Source organism: Alexandromys fortis, unplaced genomic scaffold, assembly GCF_014885135.2.
Source record: "Alexandromys fortis isolate MF-2015 unplaced genomic scaffold, M_Fortis_MF-2015_v1.1 scaffold_3, whole genome shotgun sequence".
Classification (NCBI taxonomy): Eukaryota; Metazoa; Chordata; class Mammalia; order Rodentia; family Cricetidae; genus Alexandromys; species Alexandromys fortis.
In genome coordinates, this window is record NW_026067909.1 from 30,364,206 (window position 1) to 30,385,529 (window position 21,324).

At 46.2% G+C, this 21,324-nt stretch overlaps 1 protein-coding gene across 1 annotated transcript in view; it reads right to left on the minus strand.

Moving 5' to 3' along the window:
- The window catches only part of Myo16 (myosin XVI), a 297,006-nt gene that overhangs the window by 16,726 nt on the left and 258,956 nt on the right, over nucleotides 1-21,324 (minus strand). Inside the window, exon 33 of the mRNA XM_050136512.1 lies at nucleotides 14,024-14,115. Within this exon, the coding sequence (XP_049992469.1) occupies nucleotides 14,024-14,115 (92 nt within the window). The remainder of the gene's footprint in view (nucleotides 1-14,023; nucleotides 14,116-21,324) is intronic.

Below are 21,324 nucleotides of genomic sequence, written 5' to 3' on the forward strand. Positions count from 1 at the left end.
TGGATGCTCACCTTACTAGACCTGGATGGAGGTGGGTGGTCCTTGGACTTCCCACAGGGCAGAGAACCCTGATTGCTCTTTGGGGCGACGAGAGAGGGGGACTTGGTTGGGGGAGGGGGAGGGAAAGGGGAGGCGGCGGTGGGGAAGAGACAGAAATCTTTAATAAATAAATAAATAAATTAAAAAAAGTTTTTCATAACAATGAGGCACATCTGCTCCTGGCAGTACCAATTTATTTCAGAGATGATGGGCATTGAAGATACTTCTTATGGAGTTTGCTGTCATTGTGACAAGACTGGCCATTTGGGCAAGAAGCTGCACTTGCTTGGACTGCTTGACAGTATATTGTATAAACTGGACATGCAGGACCCACAGGAAAGAGACCAGTGAACATTGCTGGACTGAAAAAGGTGGGATGGTCCTTCAGGGTTTCTGCCTCACAGAAGAAACTGCCAGACAGTCTTCAGGACACAGAGGAAAGTGACTGACAAGCTGCCAATATAGGAAGGATAGTCTTTTACGTTTCCTACTTCATGGAAAAGTCTGCCAGATATTATGGGCCGGTAGGCTGAAGATGGATGCCCCAATGTTGCAAAGGAACTTTAGATGACTGTCCAGGCAGTCAGATGTCTCTGTCATTGATAGATATTTTGGAAGTCATTTGCAATGCACTTTTGTTTATTTAAATAATATTATATCCTTCTGGTGCCTTTGATGGAGTTGACTAGACAGTTATAGTTGCAGTTTTTCTTAGATACGATAGCAAGTACGTTAGGTATACAATTTTGGAATTTCTAAGATAGGTAGATTATGGAGTATTTTCTTTAAATTTACCAGACACAAATGAACTGGAATTCAGTACCTTGTGAATGTAATCTTTACTTGATAATTGTTCTTATTGTATGCAGTCATACTATGTTAAAGTTAAAACTATTCTCTTTTGTTTAGAAAGAAAAAAGGGGAAATGCTGGGGAATATTTTCAGGTTTGTGATTTTTGTTTATGTTGCATTTGTTTATTAGACCATCAGGTCTAAAACACCTGATGGTCTAATAAAGAGACGAACAGCCAATAGCGAGGCAGGAGCAAAAACAGATGGGGCTGGTAGGCAGAGAGGATAAATAGAAGGAAAAATCTTAGAGGAAGAGAACAATGAGAAGAGGACATCAGGGGCCAGCCACCCAGTCAGTCATGGAGTAAGAAGGAAAGAAAGGTATACCAAAATAAAGAAAGTCTAGAAGCAAAAGATAGTTGTGATAATTTAAGTTAAGAAAAGCTGGCAAGAAACAAGCCAAGCTAAGGTTGGATGTTCATAATTAAGGAACCTCTGTGTGTGATTTATTTGGGTGTAGGGTGATGAGCCCCACAAAAAGCAAAATGAGTAAAATATCCCACAACCTGAGACCAAAAACAAAGGTCATGCTTTGTTATTGCTTGCTGATTTTGTGATGAAGCCTCACTCTCTTGCCTTCTAGCTGACTTGGGAAGGCTATATAGACCTCAGGCTGGTCACAAACACACAATCTTCTGTTCCCTGCCTCCCAAGTAGCTGTGGTTATAAGTGTGAGCTACCATGCGCATTAAAAAATCTGTGGTTATTGAAGTATGTATGTCTCTATTTCTTAAAATTTAAAACAAAAACCAGACAAATGAAACAACAAATGTATCTTAAAGTAGGAATGGTGTTAGTGATTTGGTCTAAACAAAGTTGGTCTCTCCTAATTCAGGAAAAGTTGACTAGGCATCAATCCAGTGACATTTATCATGGGATTTAGTTCCTTTCTGGCCTCAGGTTTCAACACAGGAGAAGATATTGCCTGTAAGGCACCTTAAGGTTTTATTGACAACATGGCTGTTTCTAGCCCCTAGGTGCATCCTTCTACCACTGAATGATACTGAACAATCAAGAACTATTCTTACTGATAATGAGCATTAATTAATAATTTTATAATTAGCATTATTAAAAAAACACCTGTGATTTCAGCAGACATTAATTTGGATTTGTGGTTGATTTTCTGCTATCAAGTTATAAGTCAAAAAAGGATGTAAGTTTCTTTATGTCATTTGAAAGCGAGGAAATCCAGGGTTGCGGCTAGAGTTCAGTGGCAAACCTGCTTGTCCCACAGGTGTGCCAAGAACCTCCTCAAAAGCTAGAAAGGTGTGGGTGGTGCCCTGTATACTCAGCTATTGGGAGGCAGAGACAAGGAATCCCTAAGGCACCTGCTGAGCTCTGAGTTCAACTGAGACTGACTCAGTATGTAAGATGGAGAACTGTGGCAAGTGTTGGGAGCTGCAGATCCCTGACCCCTTGACTTTCTTTCCTTGCTTTAGACCCTTTGCCTGCTGGAGTCAACTGAGCACAAGACCTTGCCTGCAGCTGCTCTGAGCCTGGTGAGTCTGCAGCTGAAAGATCCCGAGAGCTGGGTGTGGCTAAAGATCCCTATATAAGCTGCTCCTGAGCACAATAAAGTTTGGCATTCTTGAATCAAGGATGACCCGTGTCTGTGTGCCTCTGTCTCTGTGTTATTTAAGTTCCCAGCTTAGTTCCTAGCTCACGTACTGTCTTGTAGCGGCACAGGTGCTACAGGACCATTTGGCTTTTTACAAGCAAGCTTTCTTGTCAGACTATCTTTGGACTACCAACCCAAAAATAGTGACATGAGGTTTATTAGTTAATTGAAGTCTCGGCCTATAGCTTAGGCATATTCCTAACTAGCTCTAATAACTTTAACCCATTTCTATGGATCTACATTTTACCATATTTTTTTTTTTTTTTACCGTTCTTCCATTCTGTATGCCTGACTCCCTCTGTGTCTCATTGATATCTCCTCTGCACCTCAGTTATCTCTTCCTACATCCTCTCTCTGCCTGGAAGTCCTGCCTATACCTCCTGCCTTGCTGTGCTATTGGTCATCCAGTTCTTTATTAAGCCAATCACAGCAGTACATTTTCACACAGTGTACAAATATCCCCCAACAGAGAGCAACTGAGGACAACACTGTTACTGTCAACTTTCGGGATCCACCACATACAGGCATACTCATGTACACATATCCACAATACATGTTCACCTACACATGGGAACATGCAGACACATTCACACACCCAAAAGAAGAGAAAGTAACAAAACAAGTACAACTGATGGCAAAGACGCAGCAAATATTTATAGTAATGGCCTGTTGCTGTGAAGTGATTTAGACCCAGGGAACTAATGGAGAAGTTTAAATCTATTAGACTGGAAACACAAAAAAGTGAACGCATGTTAAAACCCTCTTTCACACACCTTATTGGACCGATAAGGGAGTTGCTACAAGCCCAAGGGCACCTCCTGAGGACGGTAATCCACATCTCCCTCAAAGCCTGGCTGCATCGGGCGTGTCTACAGTCTTCTGCAGCTCTGCCCTCCTTCCCCTGCCTACAACATGAAGCCTCCCGACTGGAACCTGCCAGGAGGCACTAGGAATTTCGGATGCACGGATTCTCGTCTTGTCCTCTTTTCTAACAGGCTGTCTATTTCAGTTCAGGGACGTATATGCAAAACGTCTCTAAGATTGTTTCCACTCCCTGCAATGGTGCCTGTCGGCCCACAGAACAACACCTCCTGCCTGATGAAATCCCTGAGTCCTGGGTGTGTTAGGTCCACATTGTTATTCTAGTAACCACTCTCCAGCATCTGAGAAAAACGCCGGTTAAATATTAGCACCTTTCATAGACACAGAAATTCATCTTTGGCTGCGAAAGCCACTCAGTTGTAAGTGCAAAGCGTGAATGTGAGTTTTGACATGCAGGGTTTAGTCACCCTTCCCAGGCTCTAGTCACATTATCTCCTAAGAGGTTTCCCCCTCCATCGATCAGTTAACAATTTATTTAAGTCCATGAGAGAACAGAAGGAACCGTGGTTTATTCTCTAAGACTTAGAAGCACCAAACATGACCCATCTCCCTCCAGGGGCCTCATGAAGAACAACAGCGAAAACACGTGTGCATTTGACAAGTCAAGGAGGATGCGCAGAGAGAGATCTCAAGGTAGCTTATCATTCACCAGTGACTTATCCGGGCTAGAGAGACACCTTAGTGGTTCAGAGTGCATACAGCTCTTATATAGAACCCAATCTGGCTTCCAGCAGCTGGCTCAGGGAGTTCACAACCATCTACTTCATCTCCAGAAGACCGGAGGCCCTGTGCTCTGAAGGCACCAATGCACACACACACACACACACACACACACACACACACACACACACAAAAAAAAAAAAAAAACAGAATGAAATACATCTTAAAAAAAATCCCCAATAAGCCAGGTGGTGATGGTGCATGCCTTTGGCAGCCCTAGCACTCAAGAAGCAGAGGCAGATGGGTCTCTGAGTTCGAGACCAGCCTTGGTCTTCCAAGCTAGTTCCAAGACAGCTAAAGCTGTCTCGAGAAACAAAACAAGGCAAACAAACAAACAAAAATCCCCCGTAATTTGTTCATATGTTTATGTAACTACTGTAGGAAGGAACATGGATGAGAATGTGTTCTTAGGCAACATGAAACCCAGGTTGTTGGACCTGAGCTAGATCGGAAGGATGGGAAGATCATTTGGGGGAGGGTTACTTGTAAACAACCGCGCGCAAGTGTGGCCCACACCTATCTCCCAGCAATGGCACCGCAGAGATGTGAGAGTCTATTCACAGTGGAATACCACGTCAGGTTCAGCTTTGGAGGCAGAGCAGGACTATGAATGAGGAGCTAGGGAGGTAAGGCCCAAGCTAGTGAGAGCAGCCAGGATCCACAGGGCCCCACCCACTGTCCTCAGAAGACAGAGGACAGGCACCGAAGGTACTACCCCCACCCGTGCATTAGCTGGCCTCTTCACCTGACTGATCAGCTCTGAGGACAGCCAACACACAACAGAGTCAGTCTTCTTCCTCTCTCTAGGCCTACATTCTAACTGTGGGAACCCCAGCTTTATGTAGTAAAGCTGCAGGCAATCACTTCTCCCCAGCTGCCAGGCACCTGCAGCTCTGGCTCTCCTCCTCTGGATTGCCCCTTCCACCAGCAGCAGACATCACTGGCCTCCTGGCTGGTCTGTGCTTGATGGAACTTCCTGGGTCCCTGACTCGCAGCCTCCCCTCAGTCCACGATGGTCACGGCCTCCTGCTTCCCCCCCGCCCCCCGTTTATGCTGCTTTTGGCGGATTATCCATTTTAACCAAACGCTTGTTCTCTCTGCTGGAACTGGGCTGGCAGGGAGGAAGGGCATTCATTCTGCAGACCAGGCCTGTGTCCAGCACAGAGAAGCCTCTGTGGACACTTGCTGGCTAGTAGGTGAATGAACAAACAAATCCCTGAATATACAATTTTATGCAACCCACAATAATATATATATACACACACACATAATCATGTGCATTAAGCTGCTTAATATAATATGGTTAAATGCATTAGATAATTCTGTGATTGTGATCAGTAGTAAAACCACCACATAAGGGACCTTCTGGAACCCTTCACACCGTGTGACTTTCCGACTCCTCCTCTCCCAGAGCAGGTAACAGAGTGCAAGTGTCCTATTTCCTAAGTTCACTGGTGTATTTTTAACACGGGCCTAAATAAAAAATATTTAATAAAGCTCCGGAATATTACATCAATTTATTTGCCATAATTCTTCTAGGACTGCCACTGGGTTGACAATTAAATCGAGCTGACAATTTATTGAGTGCTGACACGTGCGCTTTCAATACAAAAGTAATTAAAACGCGTTTGGTCCTCAACGGTACCAGGCTGTACGCGTGCATGTATGCATAGGGACGTGCACGCGCACACACACACACACACACACACACACACACACACCTCTTAAGAGGTACCCTCCCCCATACACACCTGCACCTAGACATACACAGAGACACCCACAGACACACACGTGCACACTTACAAAGGAACAAACCATAAAGAGCTCTGCCTGACGGAGTACCAAGGACAGCACTGCAGAGGGCAACGCCCAGTTTGCTGGGAAGGGCCCTTAAAGGGACCGTGTAAGGGACAACGACGCTAAAGAAGATGCTGGAAGGTCACAGCAAGCACAGAGGACATTTCTGGCAATGTTCTTAGCACGGCCCCAGAAGCCAGCATGACAAATGTTTTCTGATCAGAGAAATGAAAATTATCACCACCGACACGGCTCTAAACTCAAAGCCCAAGCAGTTGGGTTCCTACCCGTATTTTTCTTAAACAGAGCAACAAAAACAGAGACCCAGAAGGTGAGGGCTAACCACCTGAGTCTATCAACAAACTTCCAGGCCTAAAGAGGATCAGGACATGGAAAACTCACCAGGGGTACCCTTTCCAGAATAGCAATTCATCGAGAAGGAAATACAAAACATCCATTAGCCCAGTCAGGGAAGTAAGCAACTTGTAAATTACAGAGGGGAAGAAAAATGCAGAGGACTTAAACAAAGAGAAGCCTGGACTGAATAGAAGATTGCAGGATGGGCTCCGAGTCAACAGGAAATGATGTCAGAGCATCCATAAGGAAGGGCGGTATTGGGAGTGGCCAGCATCACAACCGCCAAGATGGCTAGCTAACCCTCTCCAGCACATGGTCTTTCTTTTCTTTGGTTTGACTGTACTGGTTAGTTTTTGTCAGCTCAGTGGGATCCATGACCATCCTGGAAGAGGGAACCTCAACGAAGAACCTGCATCCCTCAGACTGGCCTGCAGACAAGTCTGTGGATCATTCTCTTGATCAGTGATGGAGCCAGAGGGAGGCCACACCTGGGCTGTGGTCCTGCCTTGAGTAAGGAAACAGGTTGAGCAAGCCATGGGGAGCCAGCCATAAGCAATATTCCTCCATGTCTGCTGTTTCAGTTTTTGTCTTGATTTCCTGTTCTGATTTCCACAGGGATGGGGATGAATGAGCCAAATACACCTTTTCCTCCCCAAGCTGTTTTTGGCGATGGTGCATTTACCACAACAGAAAGCAAACCGAGACAACGGCTTTTGAAAGCAAATTGACAATGCCGACCAGGGAGTTTCTATGCAGGTAGATGGACGGGGCCAACTATGAAGTAAAGGTCAGTTGTGGAGTGAAGAAGGGCTGGTATAATTGGCCCCAGTAGACTAAATTTGGTACATGTCTATTCCAATCAGCAAGGCAACCACAAAAACCACTTACAAGATACGCAGGTAAGAAACCAGGAGGTTGCCAAGTTGTCAAATTATGGACATGATCTCAGGAACTTCAAGGCATTCTTTACATAAAAACTGGATATGAGGAAGAGTCAAAGTGGACCAGATTGACTCACAGTAAAACATGGTAGTTTCTGGCCACTGAGCGTCACCGTATCTCTGCATCTTTGGTGAACTGAGGGCCAGGGCACAGCGGACACCAGACAACGGCAGCAGCTGTGTACATCTGGAGGACAGAGGAGAGGACAGAGGGACCTCTCACCTTGGGGTCCCAGGTGACCAGGTAGTGCAACTGACCTTAAGGCAGGGGCGGAGCTGTGTCCGTAGACCCTTCCTGTACCCTTTAGTTTGTTTCCTCTGAGGCAGTCAGGGAAGCTAAAAGCCATGTTGGCTTGATAAGTGCAAGGGTCATCACTAGTCCCACGGCCCGACACTTCAGTCCTAATGCTTTCTCACTGAATCCACAGCCGGAGCTCAGGCTGAACTATCAGAAAGACAGGAACCTATCAAAAGGAGACAGAACACTGCAGCAACGTCAATCAACCAATCAATCACAGCAGAAAAACAGTCGCCAAACAGTCTGTAGAGGCAGTGCATTTATTTAGACTGAAAGCACGCCCGGTGCCAGCTGCTATTTTATGGGGACTCTATGATTTATGGATTTCGTCGGCAAAGTGTAGCTGACGATGAGGACTTTGCTGACTTCAGAGTGATGAGTCACTTCTGGTCTGGCAGGAGGCATGGGATCAAGAACTCCACTATCGATCCCTTCAAAAACAGGGCTCTAAATCTAATACAGCAAAATGCTAAGACTTACCAAAGTGATGTTTTTAACTAAGCACATCCTTTAAACAAAATAAGTTTATAATATTCTGTAATAATTTTTTTTTTTTTTTTGGTTTTTCGAGACAGGGTTTCTCTGTAGCTTTGGTGCCTGTCCCGGAACTAGCTCTTGTAGACCAGGCTGGCCTCGAACTCACAGAGATCCGCCTGCTTCTGCCTCCCAAGTGCTGGGATTAAAGGCGTGTGCCACCACCACCCGGCTCGTAATAATTTAAAAAAAAAATCAAAAATCATAAGGGCCTAAGGCAATGGCCAGTGGGAAACATGCGAGGGTCTGAGTTCAGGTTCTCCACTCTCATAAGAACCAGGCACGCATGGCTGTGTGTGTGTGGAACCTCACAACTGGCAGGTTGACAAGAGGATTCTGGGGGGATGTTGGCCGTTCATGCTAGCTGAAATAGTTCTAGGTTTAGAAGGAGACCTTTACTTAAAAAAAAAAGTGGAGAGCCATATGGGAAGACACCAAAGTGACCTCTGCCCCCACTCATTCATATGCGTGTGTGTGTGTGTGTGTGTGTGTGTGTGTACACACCTGGATGGATGCACCTACATGCACAGATACCTACCCATACCCCAACACACACACACACACACACACACACACACACCACACACCAGTTTCTTTCACATTCCAGCTAGGTACTGGGTCCTTTAGATTCATCACTTCTCCCACATGGTAGATTCCATCTCTTATGTTAAAGTCTAGCTGGTGTTTAGAACACTGACTCCAGAGAGAGATTGTTCATGATAGGAGTGTGATCCTCTTTGTGAGCCCCTTTAAAACACGAGACATCACGCCGCTCATATCACATGTTATCTTCTTTAAATAATCTAAAAGGAATCTATACCTGCATGCGAACAGATCTGAAATTCTTATTTAGGTATTTCCTCCACTTTTAGTTAAATATTTTAATAAATGTTTGGAACTAATATTGCAATTATGTTTGCTAGATTTATATACCAATGCAAATGTGTTCTTGGCGCCATCATGACTCCCTATACATATGTGTGGCTAGCCGCTTATTCTCCACCAAGAATGGTAAGTGTGCAGATACCACAAAGTCTGTTTTCCTTTGCACATGTGGTCACTCCTCTGATTTCTCATCTCTATTCTTAAAAAAAATTTACAATTTAACTCAACTAATTGGTAATAAATGATTACTATCTTAATATTAAGTACTATGAATTTTATCATATTCAGGTCACACACAGAGAACAACACAAAAATACAAAAGACGGCATCTACTTTTTTTTTTTCTTCAAATTTATACTTATCTAAGCAGGGCATGGCCTGCCCCTGAGGAAAGTCCTGCCATTTCACTCAAACCATCAAAGTAATTTACTGTCTTCATTTCTCACACAACACGTAAGTCACGGGGGTGGAATACTGATTCCCTGAAAGCTGGGGTGTGGGAAGGCATTTCCTGGTCTGTGTATCCTTCTGCTTATAGCTCAGAAAAATGGATAATCAGACAGACACAGACAGACAGATGGACAGATAGGTGATAAATATACAGACAGATACATAGACGACAGACAGAGAACAGATGATGAGGACAGACAGGTAGGCAGCTCCTTTTGTAAGAACTGCCTAGTTTCTGTATCTCGGGCTTTAGAGGCACTCTGATGTTTAATCCAAGCATGTCTACATATCTTTATTTCACCCGACAGTCCATTTCAGTTCTGCTCTAGCACAATTTGCAGCAGCCCTTACCACAAATATAATGAATATAGAAAGCAAACATTGAGTTTATTTAGGGCCTGCTATTCTTCATTTTGTTGATGCATGACATTACAAAAAGGTTTCTTTGATGGTTCAGTAAAACAAACCACGTAACAATTTGCTCCTTGGTTTGGGTCGATTTTCTATTGATCCCAGTCTGGTATTCCACCAGCGGCCGTGTCGGGGTGGACAAGGTATTTATGAAGGCTGCAGAAGCTGGCCTGCAATGCATTTGTCAAAAACCATCAATGATCTCTAATGATGGGTATCTGGATATGGCCGATGCTCCTGTAACTGCGCGTTCCTTGAAATGCTAAGGAATGTTTTGTAAAGTTTGGGCCAGATGTGTCCACTGTGAAAATAAAAGATAGTAAGGTGGCAGTCTAACTGTGGAGGGGAGCCTGAGGGGAACCGCAAAGGCGTTGGTGCAAAGCGAGCATGTGAATGTAAATAAGACACGGTGGGAAGAAGAAAGAAACATCTCCCTTACAGTGTCCGGAGTGGGCACTGCAGCAATGTGTAGGAGGCGGGGCTCATGCCCAAGGTGCACAGCAGATACTTGGTGAAATCTGCTCCCTCTGCTGCCATCCTGTCTGCACACCTCCAGGCTGTCCTCTTGGGACAGGCTCAGCCCTCTGGTTTGGCAGTGAGCACATTGACAGTGGGAAGGAGGATCCTTGGGGGAGGGAAGGAGAGGGAGAGAGAGGGAGGGGGAGTCATTCTGGGCTGGACGTGCCAGCAATACACTCAGCTCACTGCTGAGCCTTTCTCCCCAGCTTTAACCTCTAAGAGACCAAATCCTGCCAAGTAACACAAACCTTGAAGAAGAGAATTCAAAGCTCATAAACTATAGTAGATAAATGCCATATTATTCCTGTAAATGCTGCCTAATTCCCAAATAATCCTGCAATGCCTCTCTAACCCCAATAAAGAAGAAAAAAAGAAATCTATCTGTCTGTGCATCTGTAAGACCCTCCAAAACCCAGCATGTGCAATTCTGCTCTAATTCATTACTGGTGTTATTCATGCCTAGGGCCATGCAACTATTCTACTGTGGCTCATTACAGGACACACTGACATAGCAACTCAGTGACACACCAGTGTGCAGGAGTTCTACAGGACTGTGGACAACTGAAGACCCAGTGCCTGAGATCTTCGACTACTTTAATTGAAAATTAGCTTTCCTTGTTCATATGTAAAGGCACTGCATTTTGCGAGTTCATAAAAAGCTACAGTGAGAGATACTGTATTATTTATCTTGAGGAAAGGAACAGGCACTATTCACGGAGGCTCTGATACTGTTGCAAGTTTATATAAAGAACAGGTAAGGGTCGGGGGAGATAGTTCAGTGAATAAAATACTTTCCTTGCAAGCAGAAGGACCTGAATTTAAATCCCCTAGACCCATAAGAAAATGCCGAGCACGGTGGCGCTTGTCATCAGAACTCTGGGACAAACAGACAGACAAGATATCTGGGACTCACTGGCTGGCCTAGCATCAAGGTGGATATCACCTGAAGAATGACAGATGTTGTCTGATCCCTACATTCATGTGCATGCGCTCTCTCTCTCTCTCTCTCTCTCTCTCTCTCACACACACACACACACACACACACACACACACACACACACACACACACCCATGCACTGGAAAGGCCTGAAGTACAGATCAGTTATAGAGCATGCTCCCCATCAACCTACAGAATTCCACGCTGAGCACCAAACAGGATAAACTTAGTGACTTTGTTCACCTACTGTAAAGGAGACTCATGTGAAAATAAACAAATTCCATGGCTAGTAACAATGGACTTAGTGTGCCATTAAGGCACATCTGCAGACATAAGAAATGAACCCTGGGCCTTGTCAGTGGGCGGGGCTATTTGGGAAATCAGAAGGCCCAGAAGTCCGGAGAAAAGGCTGGACAGGTGGGCAGTGGACTTCCGACCGACATTCCTCTGCTGCGCCCCAGAAGTCCCCCCAAAGGGCTGCATCTATGCCTCTCATCCCTTGTGCTTTAGGTCTCCTCCCTTCTGTCTACAGTAGAGAGCTGCTCAGAGCCCCTCACATGTGCTTTCCTGGTTGTAGAAGCAGGGAAAGGAAGAGTGAGCGTATGGGAGGGGCGTTACAGCGAGACCAGCACTGAGCAGGCAAGACCACGACTGCCCACTGTGGTCTTCAGACCAAAGATTCAAGAGCATGCAGAGGTGAGACAGTTCCCCACCTCCCTTTAGCAGCTCACCCTAAACGCCTTTTAGAAGCAGGGTATGTGGTCTCAACTTGGCCTCTGACCTTGGCAAGCAATCAACTCTGCCTTCTTTAGAATGCATTTTGTCTTTATTATTTCTATACTAATGTAATTAGTGACACCAATTACAGAAGCACAGACAACCTCAGACAGGAATTCCATTGAGGGTTTGCCTCCATCCCATGGCTGTAGGACCAGTAAGTTCAGCACTGTGTTTCATGCAATTTCTGTGGAATTGTTCTGGCAGAAAATCTAAGAGGCGGCGTGTCTCGCTGTGTTCAGACTTCCTCTATAAATGTCAAGGAAGAGATAAATCCCGGGGATGTGTGGCAGTTAAACCACGGTGTCCTGTCACACGCAGTTTTTGGCACTGAGGAATCTGCTGCTACCTTCGAGCGCCTACAGTCAGTACAACAGAGGAAGAATGTGGATTCCCATGTCTGGGGAGACAGGGTAAGGTGACCGGGCACTTCTCCCAGGAAGGGCTTCACATCTGAGAAAGCCTCTTTGAAAATGGGAGATGGAGACAGTTCCCCAAACCTTTCCCCATGTCTTCCAACTCTTAGCTAAACCCATGAATGAACAGAAAGATTCAGAGGCCTCACGCCCTGAACCTGATTTCAACCAGCTCCTTGCTCCTGGAGCACGGTACGGTAGCTGAGTGGGCAGAGCGGGCAGCTTCTCGCTGTATGTATGCCACACAGAGGCATCGGCTCTGACACAGGCGGCCCCAGTGTCACACAGTGCACGCACGGCAGGGAATACTGGGCATCTGGAGTGCTTGCAGGGTGGGTGCCTCTCCCAGGAACACAGGCAAGGCTAGGGCGATTTATTATCCTACCAATCAGCATTTTCCTTTCATTCCAGCGCCTATAGATCAGTAGAAGTGATTTCTGCAGATTGCCTACTGTAGAGATTTATTTCTAAGATTAAAATTATTGATTTTTTTTCACACCACCTCATCAGTGTTACTTAGAAAAATTTCAGCTCATAATCAGGCTGCGCCTACATGGCATCAAATATGTTTCCGAAAGCTGTCCTCCCTGGGGCAGGATTACTCCATCCTGGGTTCCTTTGCACCCTGAAACCACTGGTGCTTTACTTTTCCCTGAATTATCTTTACTTTGGTGCAGTTTCCAAGGTCACATGGTGAGCATGAGCATGTAATCATGACATGCACACAGGAGTTTTAATTTAAACATCTTTTTACAATAAGCAGTGTCTTGCATGCTTATTTGTGTGTGTGTGTGTGTGTGTGTGTGCATATGTGTATGAGTGCATCTGCTTATGTGAGTGTGTGCATAAAGCTGTCTGTAGGCATGTGCGTGCAGGTGCAAATGCATGTTTGAGCATGCATGTAGAGGCTAGAGGTCAATCCTCAGTGCTGTCCCTCAGGAGACAGGGTCTAGAACTCAACGAGAAGGCAGGACTGGCTGGCCAGCAAGCCCCAGGAATCTACCTCTCTCTACCGTCCCCGCGGTGAAGTTCGAGCATGTACTATAGCATCCAGCGTTTCCCCTGGGTGTCTACTTTGAGTCCTTCTGCTTGCACAAGCAAACCCATTATTGACTGAGCCTTCTTGGCAGCTGATTATGCAGAACTTGGAGGTTCTGAGAAGGAACAACGTACCACTGGGCCTCAGGGCATCCACATGTTATTTCTAAGTTTCAGCCACTGTAACCTTCTACTTTAACTCAGGCCAAATGCAGAAAACACCACCCCTGTCAGAAGGTTTCATATCATCACCGCCACCATTTACTGATTTGAAAGCATTGCAGCAAAAGCGATATCTATAATACTCTACTAAAATATGCTAGCTTTAGCTGTTTGGGACATTGTGTTTTTGTTTTTTCCAAAACAAGTATAAAATTGTAGGCAGCTGAGATGGAAGAGAGAGAGAAATTGTTCAGACAAAGAACCATGGATGGATATGAAAACAACCTTAGTTCTCAGTCCAGGAAGGAGACAGGTGATCATGACTCAGCAGCTGTCTGCCTTGGTTTAATTCCACTCATTCCTGCACGGAGGAGTACACAGTGCCCTTACCTGGGTGGTGTGGCTCTCTCGATGTCTCTGAAAAGATGAGGTCCCCATGCTACTCAGACACAGCCTTGAGCATCCATCGTCCTCAGGTAAACCTGTGGGGGTCAGCACAGAGATGCGGTGAGGTTGTATCACCTTGCCGAAAGAAAAAAAAATACTTCGTACCTAGTTAATAAACAGACACTGTCATATTCCATGCATTAAAGTGCTAGGCAATAGCAGTTATTTATTGAATATTCAGATTTACAGCGAGATGGGAATACCTCAAGCTCTTGCAGTTTTGGTAAACAAGGAGATGTACTGCCAGAGAGACAATGACAGCAAACCACTCAGAGCAAGGCAGGTGTGCCTTGGGAGGGAGGGAGGGAGGGAGGGAGGGAGGGAGGGAGGGAGGGAGGGAGGGAGGGGGCTTTCCTAGAGCCTGGAAACCATTCAAAAGCCCTCTAAGAAGAAAGAAGCACAAGACCAGTGCTGTTTCCCACCTGGATGATGCTGAAAGTTCGGATTTCATTTGTGGGGCAGCATGAAGGGAAAGCGAGAACTGAAGAAACATGAGACCCAAGCACACCTGGGTGTCATGGAAACCATCACTGTGTTCCTTTTGCTTGCACAGGTGGGGCCGTGAGGGGAGAAAAACTGGCCAATCACAACCTACTGGTTCTTAGCCAACCACTAAGTAAAAGTGACCCTCAGGAAAGGCACACGCCCCTCCTCCAAGGGTCACAGACCTCCCAGGGGACAGCAGATGACCGTCTTCCTTATCCTGCACACACAGGCTGGCTCTGACCCTTGGCCTGTACATTCTCTGTTCTAAGCCTGCCCTGTGCACCATAAACAGTCGCATCCTGGCCTTCCTCACTGAATGCGCCCTGGCTCATGACAATCAAAATGATTGTAGACATTATTAAATGCACCGTGGGGACAGATCTGTTCCCCTACAATGATTGAGAACCACCGTGATGGAGATGGCATGTACTGCCCCAAGTGACTTGATTAATAAACATGAACAGATAAAGAGAGAAATAACTGCCCAGTGGAATGAATTCAACCAAGAGAACTTTAAATACTGAAGCAATTACTCATCTCCTCTGGAAACATAATTAACTAGCACAGTTTAATTGATTAAACATATACATGATTCCTAAATTAAAAATCATTAGGAAATCACTGTGCATTTTCCCAATTAAAGGCGTGTGTCAGTTCCTTGGGGGGAGTCTGAGTCCAATCGGCATGAAGCAGGCCAGTCTGCCCTTGTGGTGAATGTATCCATGCTTTCATGTAGCAAGGTTCTGTCAATGCTTTCCATAGCAATTTCTCTAGTATGAAACAGCCACCCTGGAGGGAAGCTCCTTAGGGCTCAGAATGTTCTAAAGAGCATTAGTTAAAACTCAGGAAGACAACAACTCACTAGTCCTAGGAAGTCCCTGAAACCAACCAATTTTACAAGGTCATCCATTTCCAAGGCTATATAAGCAGTAAGGATTGCTAGCAAGAGGAGGTCCTCTAATCTGTTGAGCTGCCTGTAGTTCATGCAGAGACCTCCAGAGTTCTAGTTTTGACTGGGTGGGTTTTCAGAGGTGTAGCTGTCTGTGAGTAATACTTGCCCCTATAAGTAACCCCAATGAAGTTATAGTTTGTTAACTTGGATTTTGGTGGTATTACTTTGCTCTGTCATCAGTCCAGTTTCCTGTCTAGGCTGAGTCAGACACTTATTCACACTTCTCCAGGAAGAGTGTTACAAATCAGGACAGGTGATTACTGCCCTGCCACTGTGATGAACACTGGGTTCTGATCATGAGTAATGGTCATCACCAGCAGGACAGGAAGAGGGTGTGGTGTGTTGTCCCATCAAACAACTGTGTGGCATAATTGAGAACTTAGATAGGTGCACAGGAACCTTCAGGTCTGAGGTAAGGTGCCATCTGGAGAGAGACTCCTGGTCAAAGGACAAGAAGGATGAGAGATAGGGACAGGGGTACAAAGGGCCAAGATCAAGGCAGGATAGATGCTTAGTTCATCTGATATCCTAGTAACTTCTCCTGTTGCTAGATCAAAATGACCCCACAGAAGCATATGAGAAAGGATTTATTTTGTCTCGAGGTTCTAGGGAGGCACAGTCCATCATGGTGGAGGAGGCATGGGAGCAGGAGGAAGAGGCTCACTGGTCAGATGAGTCCACAGCCAGGAAGCAGAGAATGAACAGGAAGGGAGGGCGGGTTAAAAAGCCTCAAGGCCTGCTTCTAGGGTGATCCACGCCCTTCAGTGAGGCTTCACCATCTAAGAGTTACACAGCCTTCCCAAACCATACCACCAGCTGGGACCAAGTGTTCCAACACGGGAGCCTTTCTGTGGCTGTTTCACATCTGAGCCACAGCACCCAGCATCTCAGAGACAGGAGGACAAAGGCAGATAGAGTGTGATCCATCTTTCAGAACAACAATTCATAAATTAGAAGCTCGACTCTTGGTACCCAAAGGGAAAGAATATTTTAGACCATGACCACAGGTCCACAACAAAGGCAGCAGCTGAGCATGCTCGCCACAGAATAAATGGATAAAATTTAAGAGATATTTGTTAGCATTTTATGAGCTGTAGAGAAATATACTGGAGAAGAAAGGGGTCCACTGGTGAGAATCCCACAGCTTAATGGGGGAACACTTAGTTAGAAAACAGCAGAAATGAACTCTGGGCTGGGGAGAGAATAAGAAGGGCCTCCACGCAGGGAGAAGCAGAGTCCTACCTGGGAGATGGTGAAGGGACATATGGAGGACATTTGCCTACATGCCCCTGAGGACAGAGGTGCCTCTGCCTCTGTGGAAAATGGCTCAGAGTGGTCTACCCAAATGAACACAAGCATGCACCCAGCAAAGAATGTGGAGTTTGTGCATGAACGCGGCTCAGCTGTGAGCACTATTTGGTGAGTCACAACCAAGCGAATGTTAGTAGAGACCTCAGATCATGTTTTTATTTTACTACATGGGAAGCACAGAACATAAAATGTGGGTATTCCTGGGTGCGGTCTGAGGAAAGAAGGGGTTCATCCTGATGGGAGGCCCGAGAAAGTTTCCTGCTGGGGCAAACTGGGAAGAATGTCCTAGGTAAAGTGAACTGGGAACCGCTGGCCCAGCTGAGGACACAGACAAGATAGGCCAGGAAGCCCAAGGTTGCACAAGGAACAGCCCATAGAATGGCATGCCCATCTCAGGGAACTGGAGAATGCACAGGAAGGTATTGAAATAGGAGCGGCAGGGCTGCGTCCCCGGCACCCCGGCCGCCTGCTAGCTCATGCCCGAAATAACAACACACAAACTGTATTCATTTAAACACCACTTAGCCCATTTCTATCTAGCCTCTTCTCGGCTAACTCTCGCACCTGGACTAGCCCATTTCTAGTAATATGTGTAAGCACCCCAAGGTGCGCTTACCGGGAAGATTCTAGCCTACGTCCATCCTGGGTCGGAGTTGCCTGGGAGAGCAGAGCTTGGCGTCTCTGCTCCAAAGAGCAGAGCTGTCGGGTCTCTCCAGGAGCAGAGTAGAGTCTGCCTGAGGAGTCTTACCTCACTTCCTCCTGTTTACTCCTCCCACCTATGTTTTAACCTATCAGGGCCAGCCAAGCAGTTTTTTTATTGCTCAATGACCTTCCTCCATCAGGAAGGTAAAGCTAACTAGATATTAGAGGGCTTTGGGAGCATTTTGTGAGGTTATGACAATGTTTGCAGGCAACTGGGGACACTAGACTTCTAAGAAGAGATGACAATATTTTTCATTAATTTTTAAATTATTTTATATACCTACCATAGTTTCCCCTCCTCCGTTCCCTCCCCTTAACTCACATCTACCCCCTGCCCATCCACTCCTCCTCTGTCTCTATTCAGAAAGGGGCAGGCCTCCCATGGGCACCTGAACAAAGCCTGGCTCATCAAGCTGAGGCAGGACCAAGTTCCCCCCATGCATCAAGGCTGGGCGAGGCATTCCAGCATGGGGAATGGGTTCCCAAAAGCCAGCTCAAGCACCAGGGACATACCCTGATTCCACTGCTAGGATTCCCATAAAAAGATCAAGCTACACAACTGTCACCATGATGTAGAGGGCCTAGGTTGGTACCATGCAGGCTCCCTACCTGTCAGTCCAGAGTTGGTAAGCTCCCCTAAGTTCAGGTCAACTGTCTCTGTGGGTTCCCCCACCATGACCTTGACACACACACATCACACCCCCACATCCCCCAGCTCATACAATCCCTCCTCCCTCTCTTCAGCAGGACTCACAGAGTTCAGCCCAGTGCTTGGTTATAGATTTCTGTATCTGCCTCTCTCAGTTACTGGATGAAGGCTCTCTGGTGACAATTAGGGCAGCCACCAATCTGGTTACAGGAGAAGGCCAGTGAAGGCACCCTCTCCACTACGGCTAAGAGTCTTAGCTGTGGTCATCCTTGTGGATTCCTGGTACCAGGTTTCTCATTAACCCCAAATGCACCCCCCCCACACACACACACATCAAGATATTTCCTGGGTAAACTGGGGGCAGTGGAGGGGGATGGAGGTGTGGGAACACGAGGGATCAGGTCGGATGGTTGGGGATGAGACAGATGGGGAAAATAATGAAAGACAACAACATTATAAGAAAGTCCTGCATGGAAAGTCAGCTCCCACCTGCTGAGGACTCGATACACCTGGGATCTGTGGCAGGGCTCAGTAGAGAGGGGTGGAGGGTGCAGGCCAGGTGGGTGTTATTGTAGAGGCTGGGTGTGGGGGCTGGTGAGGACAAAGGTAGGGAAGTAGGGAGACTTGACAGGAGGGGGTCTCCTCTGAGTGAGAACAAGAAGGAGCCACGCCCTGCCAGGAGATACGTGGGCCAGAGAAGGTCTCTGTGGCTGCGGCCAGCAGAGGGAGAATTTCAATTCTGTTAGGATCTCCCAAGAGGGGAGCCAGAGTGCTAAGCAGCAGCCGGGAACCATGCCATGCAAAGGAGTTTAAGTGTGTGTGTGTACCAACAAATAATATTTGATCGATTATAACTTGAGAATTTTACACAAGACGCATGTTTTTGTCATATTCTCCTCACCCCCAGTTCCTCCTAGATCTAAGCCCCTTCTCAGTTTAATGGTTTCACCTGTGTTCATTCTCTCTGTGTCCATGCAAAAGGAGCTGCAGCACTAAATAAGACTTCCCAACAGCTCCTCTGCTAGAGATGGGACTCTGTGTCCACCTCCTCTCAGCCTGCTGGGATTTTGTGGGGCTTGAGATTGTCTAGGCCTTGTGTGTGCTGTTGCCGCTGCCGTGAGTTCACAGGGGCAACTGTCCTGCTGTGTCCAGACCACACTGTCTCCTCGAAGTCATCAAAGGCCTTACAGTCTTTAGGGACTAGCCTAGACAGGCCACAGGTCTTTATGGGGAATTCTGCTAAACAAACATTGCGACAACTCAATGACCCACGTCAGCACGTCACCATCTCTTGTGAGAGAGAGAAACCGCTTCCTGCAGCAGACGGCAACTACCTGATAATACAGGAACCCACAACTGGACAAGGCAGAGAGAATGAGAGACCACAGAGTGTGCAGCCTCCCGTCCTCCCAAGGTTCAGAGATCTCCATAGAAATAATACCCTTTTCAGTCAAGTCATCTAAAACGGTGACCAACGTCGCCACCCATGCTGGGATAAAAGGAATTAAGTGCTCTAATTATCAACATTAGAATGACTATATACTTAAGATGTCACAAAATAAAACAAAAATGAAGAACGACATAAAATACTGAAGTCCATTAAATAAAAGTCTCACTATCTTTAAAACATCCACCAATAAAAATAAAGAACCTACAGTTAAGATTTTGGGGGATTTCTTGTGCTGCAGCCTGAGTGGCCCAGAAAATTCAATTCATCACTACGCCCTTGTCGATCTGACATATAGCGTCTCCAGGCAAACTTAGAAAACCTTTAGATTTGGTGAATGGGTACCGTTGGCTGAACAGACTGGGCCACCACTGCCCTACTAGGTCCTCCGCCGGAATTATGATAAAACCGTTTGCATCACTCCCTTTTAAAGTTGAGAAAATTGGGAAGCGAAAGGTTACATACCATGGCTGTAGTTGGGGTAGATACTGGCAAAACGACTTCCTAAGCCCCGAGGAAGCCATCACTGGAGGGCGCGGCAAAGCATAATCCTAGCACATTGGCTTTCAACCCGCTGTTCCCACACCAGTAAGAACATTTCAGCAAACAAGGTCCAAGTTAGAGAGACTTGAACATGAATTCAGAATGTCTCTGACCATGAAGCGTGGGCAGGGCCTGGAAGCCAAGGCCTCTTCTGCTTCTCAACAGAGAGGAAGGCAACACTCGCTCCTTTGTGACCCGGAAGCTTCCTTCACTCTGGATCTTCCGACTGGAATCAGGCAGCACTGTGAGCTCTGAAGAATCTGTCCGGTTTCAAACAAGGTTGGAGGATGCAGACGGACACATAATTTATGGGACCCTGTCGAGACTCCCAGCCTTGAGGTATGACTGGAAACCATACTTTGCTACCCCCAGGTCTGTGTACCCCCAGGAGCTCAAGAGAAGGGGGACAGAGCAGACAGTCGGGGTCTGTCATGAGAACAGCAGTCCTTCCCCTCATCCAGCCTTTATGGACAAAGACAACCCAGACGGTACACACAAAGGGAGAATACAATAGGTCTAAAAGGAAGGGAGATAAATGTAAGCTCAAATGTAACGACTCCAGCCTTCATTGCCGTTTTTCTTGATGCTCAGCAATAAAATGCATATTCATTGAGCAGCAAGAAAGAAAATCACACTGATCATAAAATGTCCTAGTTGGGACTTTTTAATATCTCTTCTTTGCCACAAAAATAAACATCTTTATATTTACAATATTTTTGTTTGATGGAGCTGAAGCGTTCTAGCACGGAAGGCGGCTCTTGAAGGCCATGATAAATAACCGCAGTCCTGGGAATAATTAAATACACAAAAAAGTATCCAAGCCTGTGTTCACATCAGCAAAAGGGTGGCAATTAAAGTAAGCGATCGCTATGATTAGCCGCACATAACTGTATTTCAGCAAATGAGCAGACATGGTTATTTCTGGGAAACAGAGGTAGCATGCAGATCCCGGCACTTCGGAGAAACCATTTCCTAGAGAACAGCGCTATTTTTGACTCATTCGGAACTTTAAATTATGTGAGATATTTTACTTGCTCCTGCAACCTTTATTTAGGATGGACACTGACTGTACTTGGGCATGAGCATGATAAACCCATACCCCAGAAGTTGGAGAGATGGCTCAGTGGTTAAGGACACTTGCTGCTCTTCCTCTT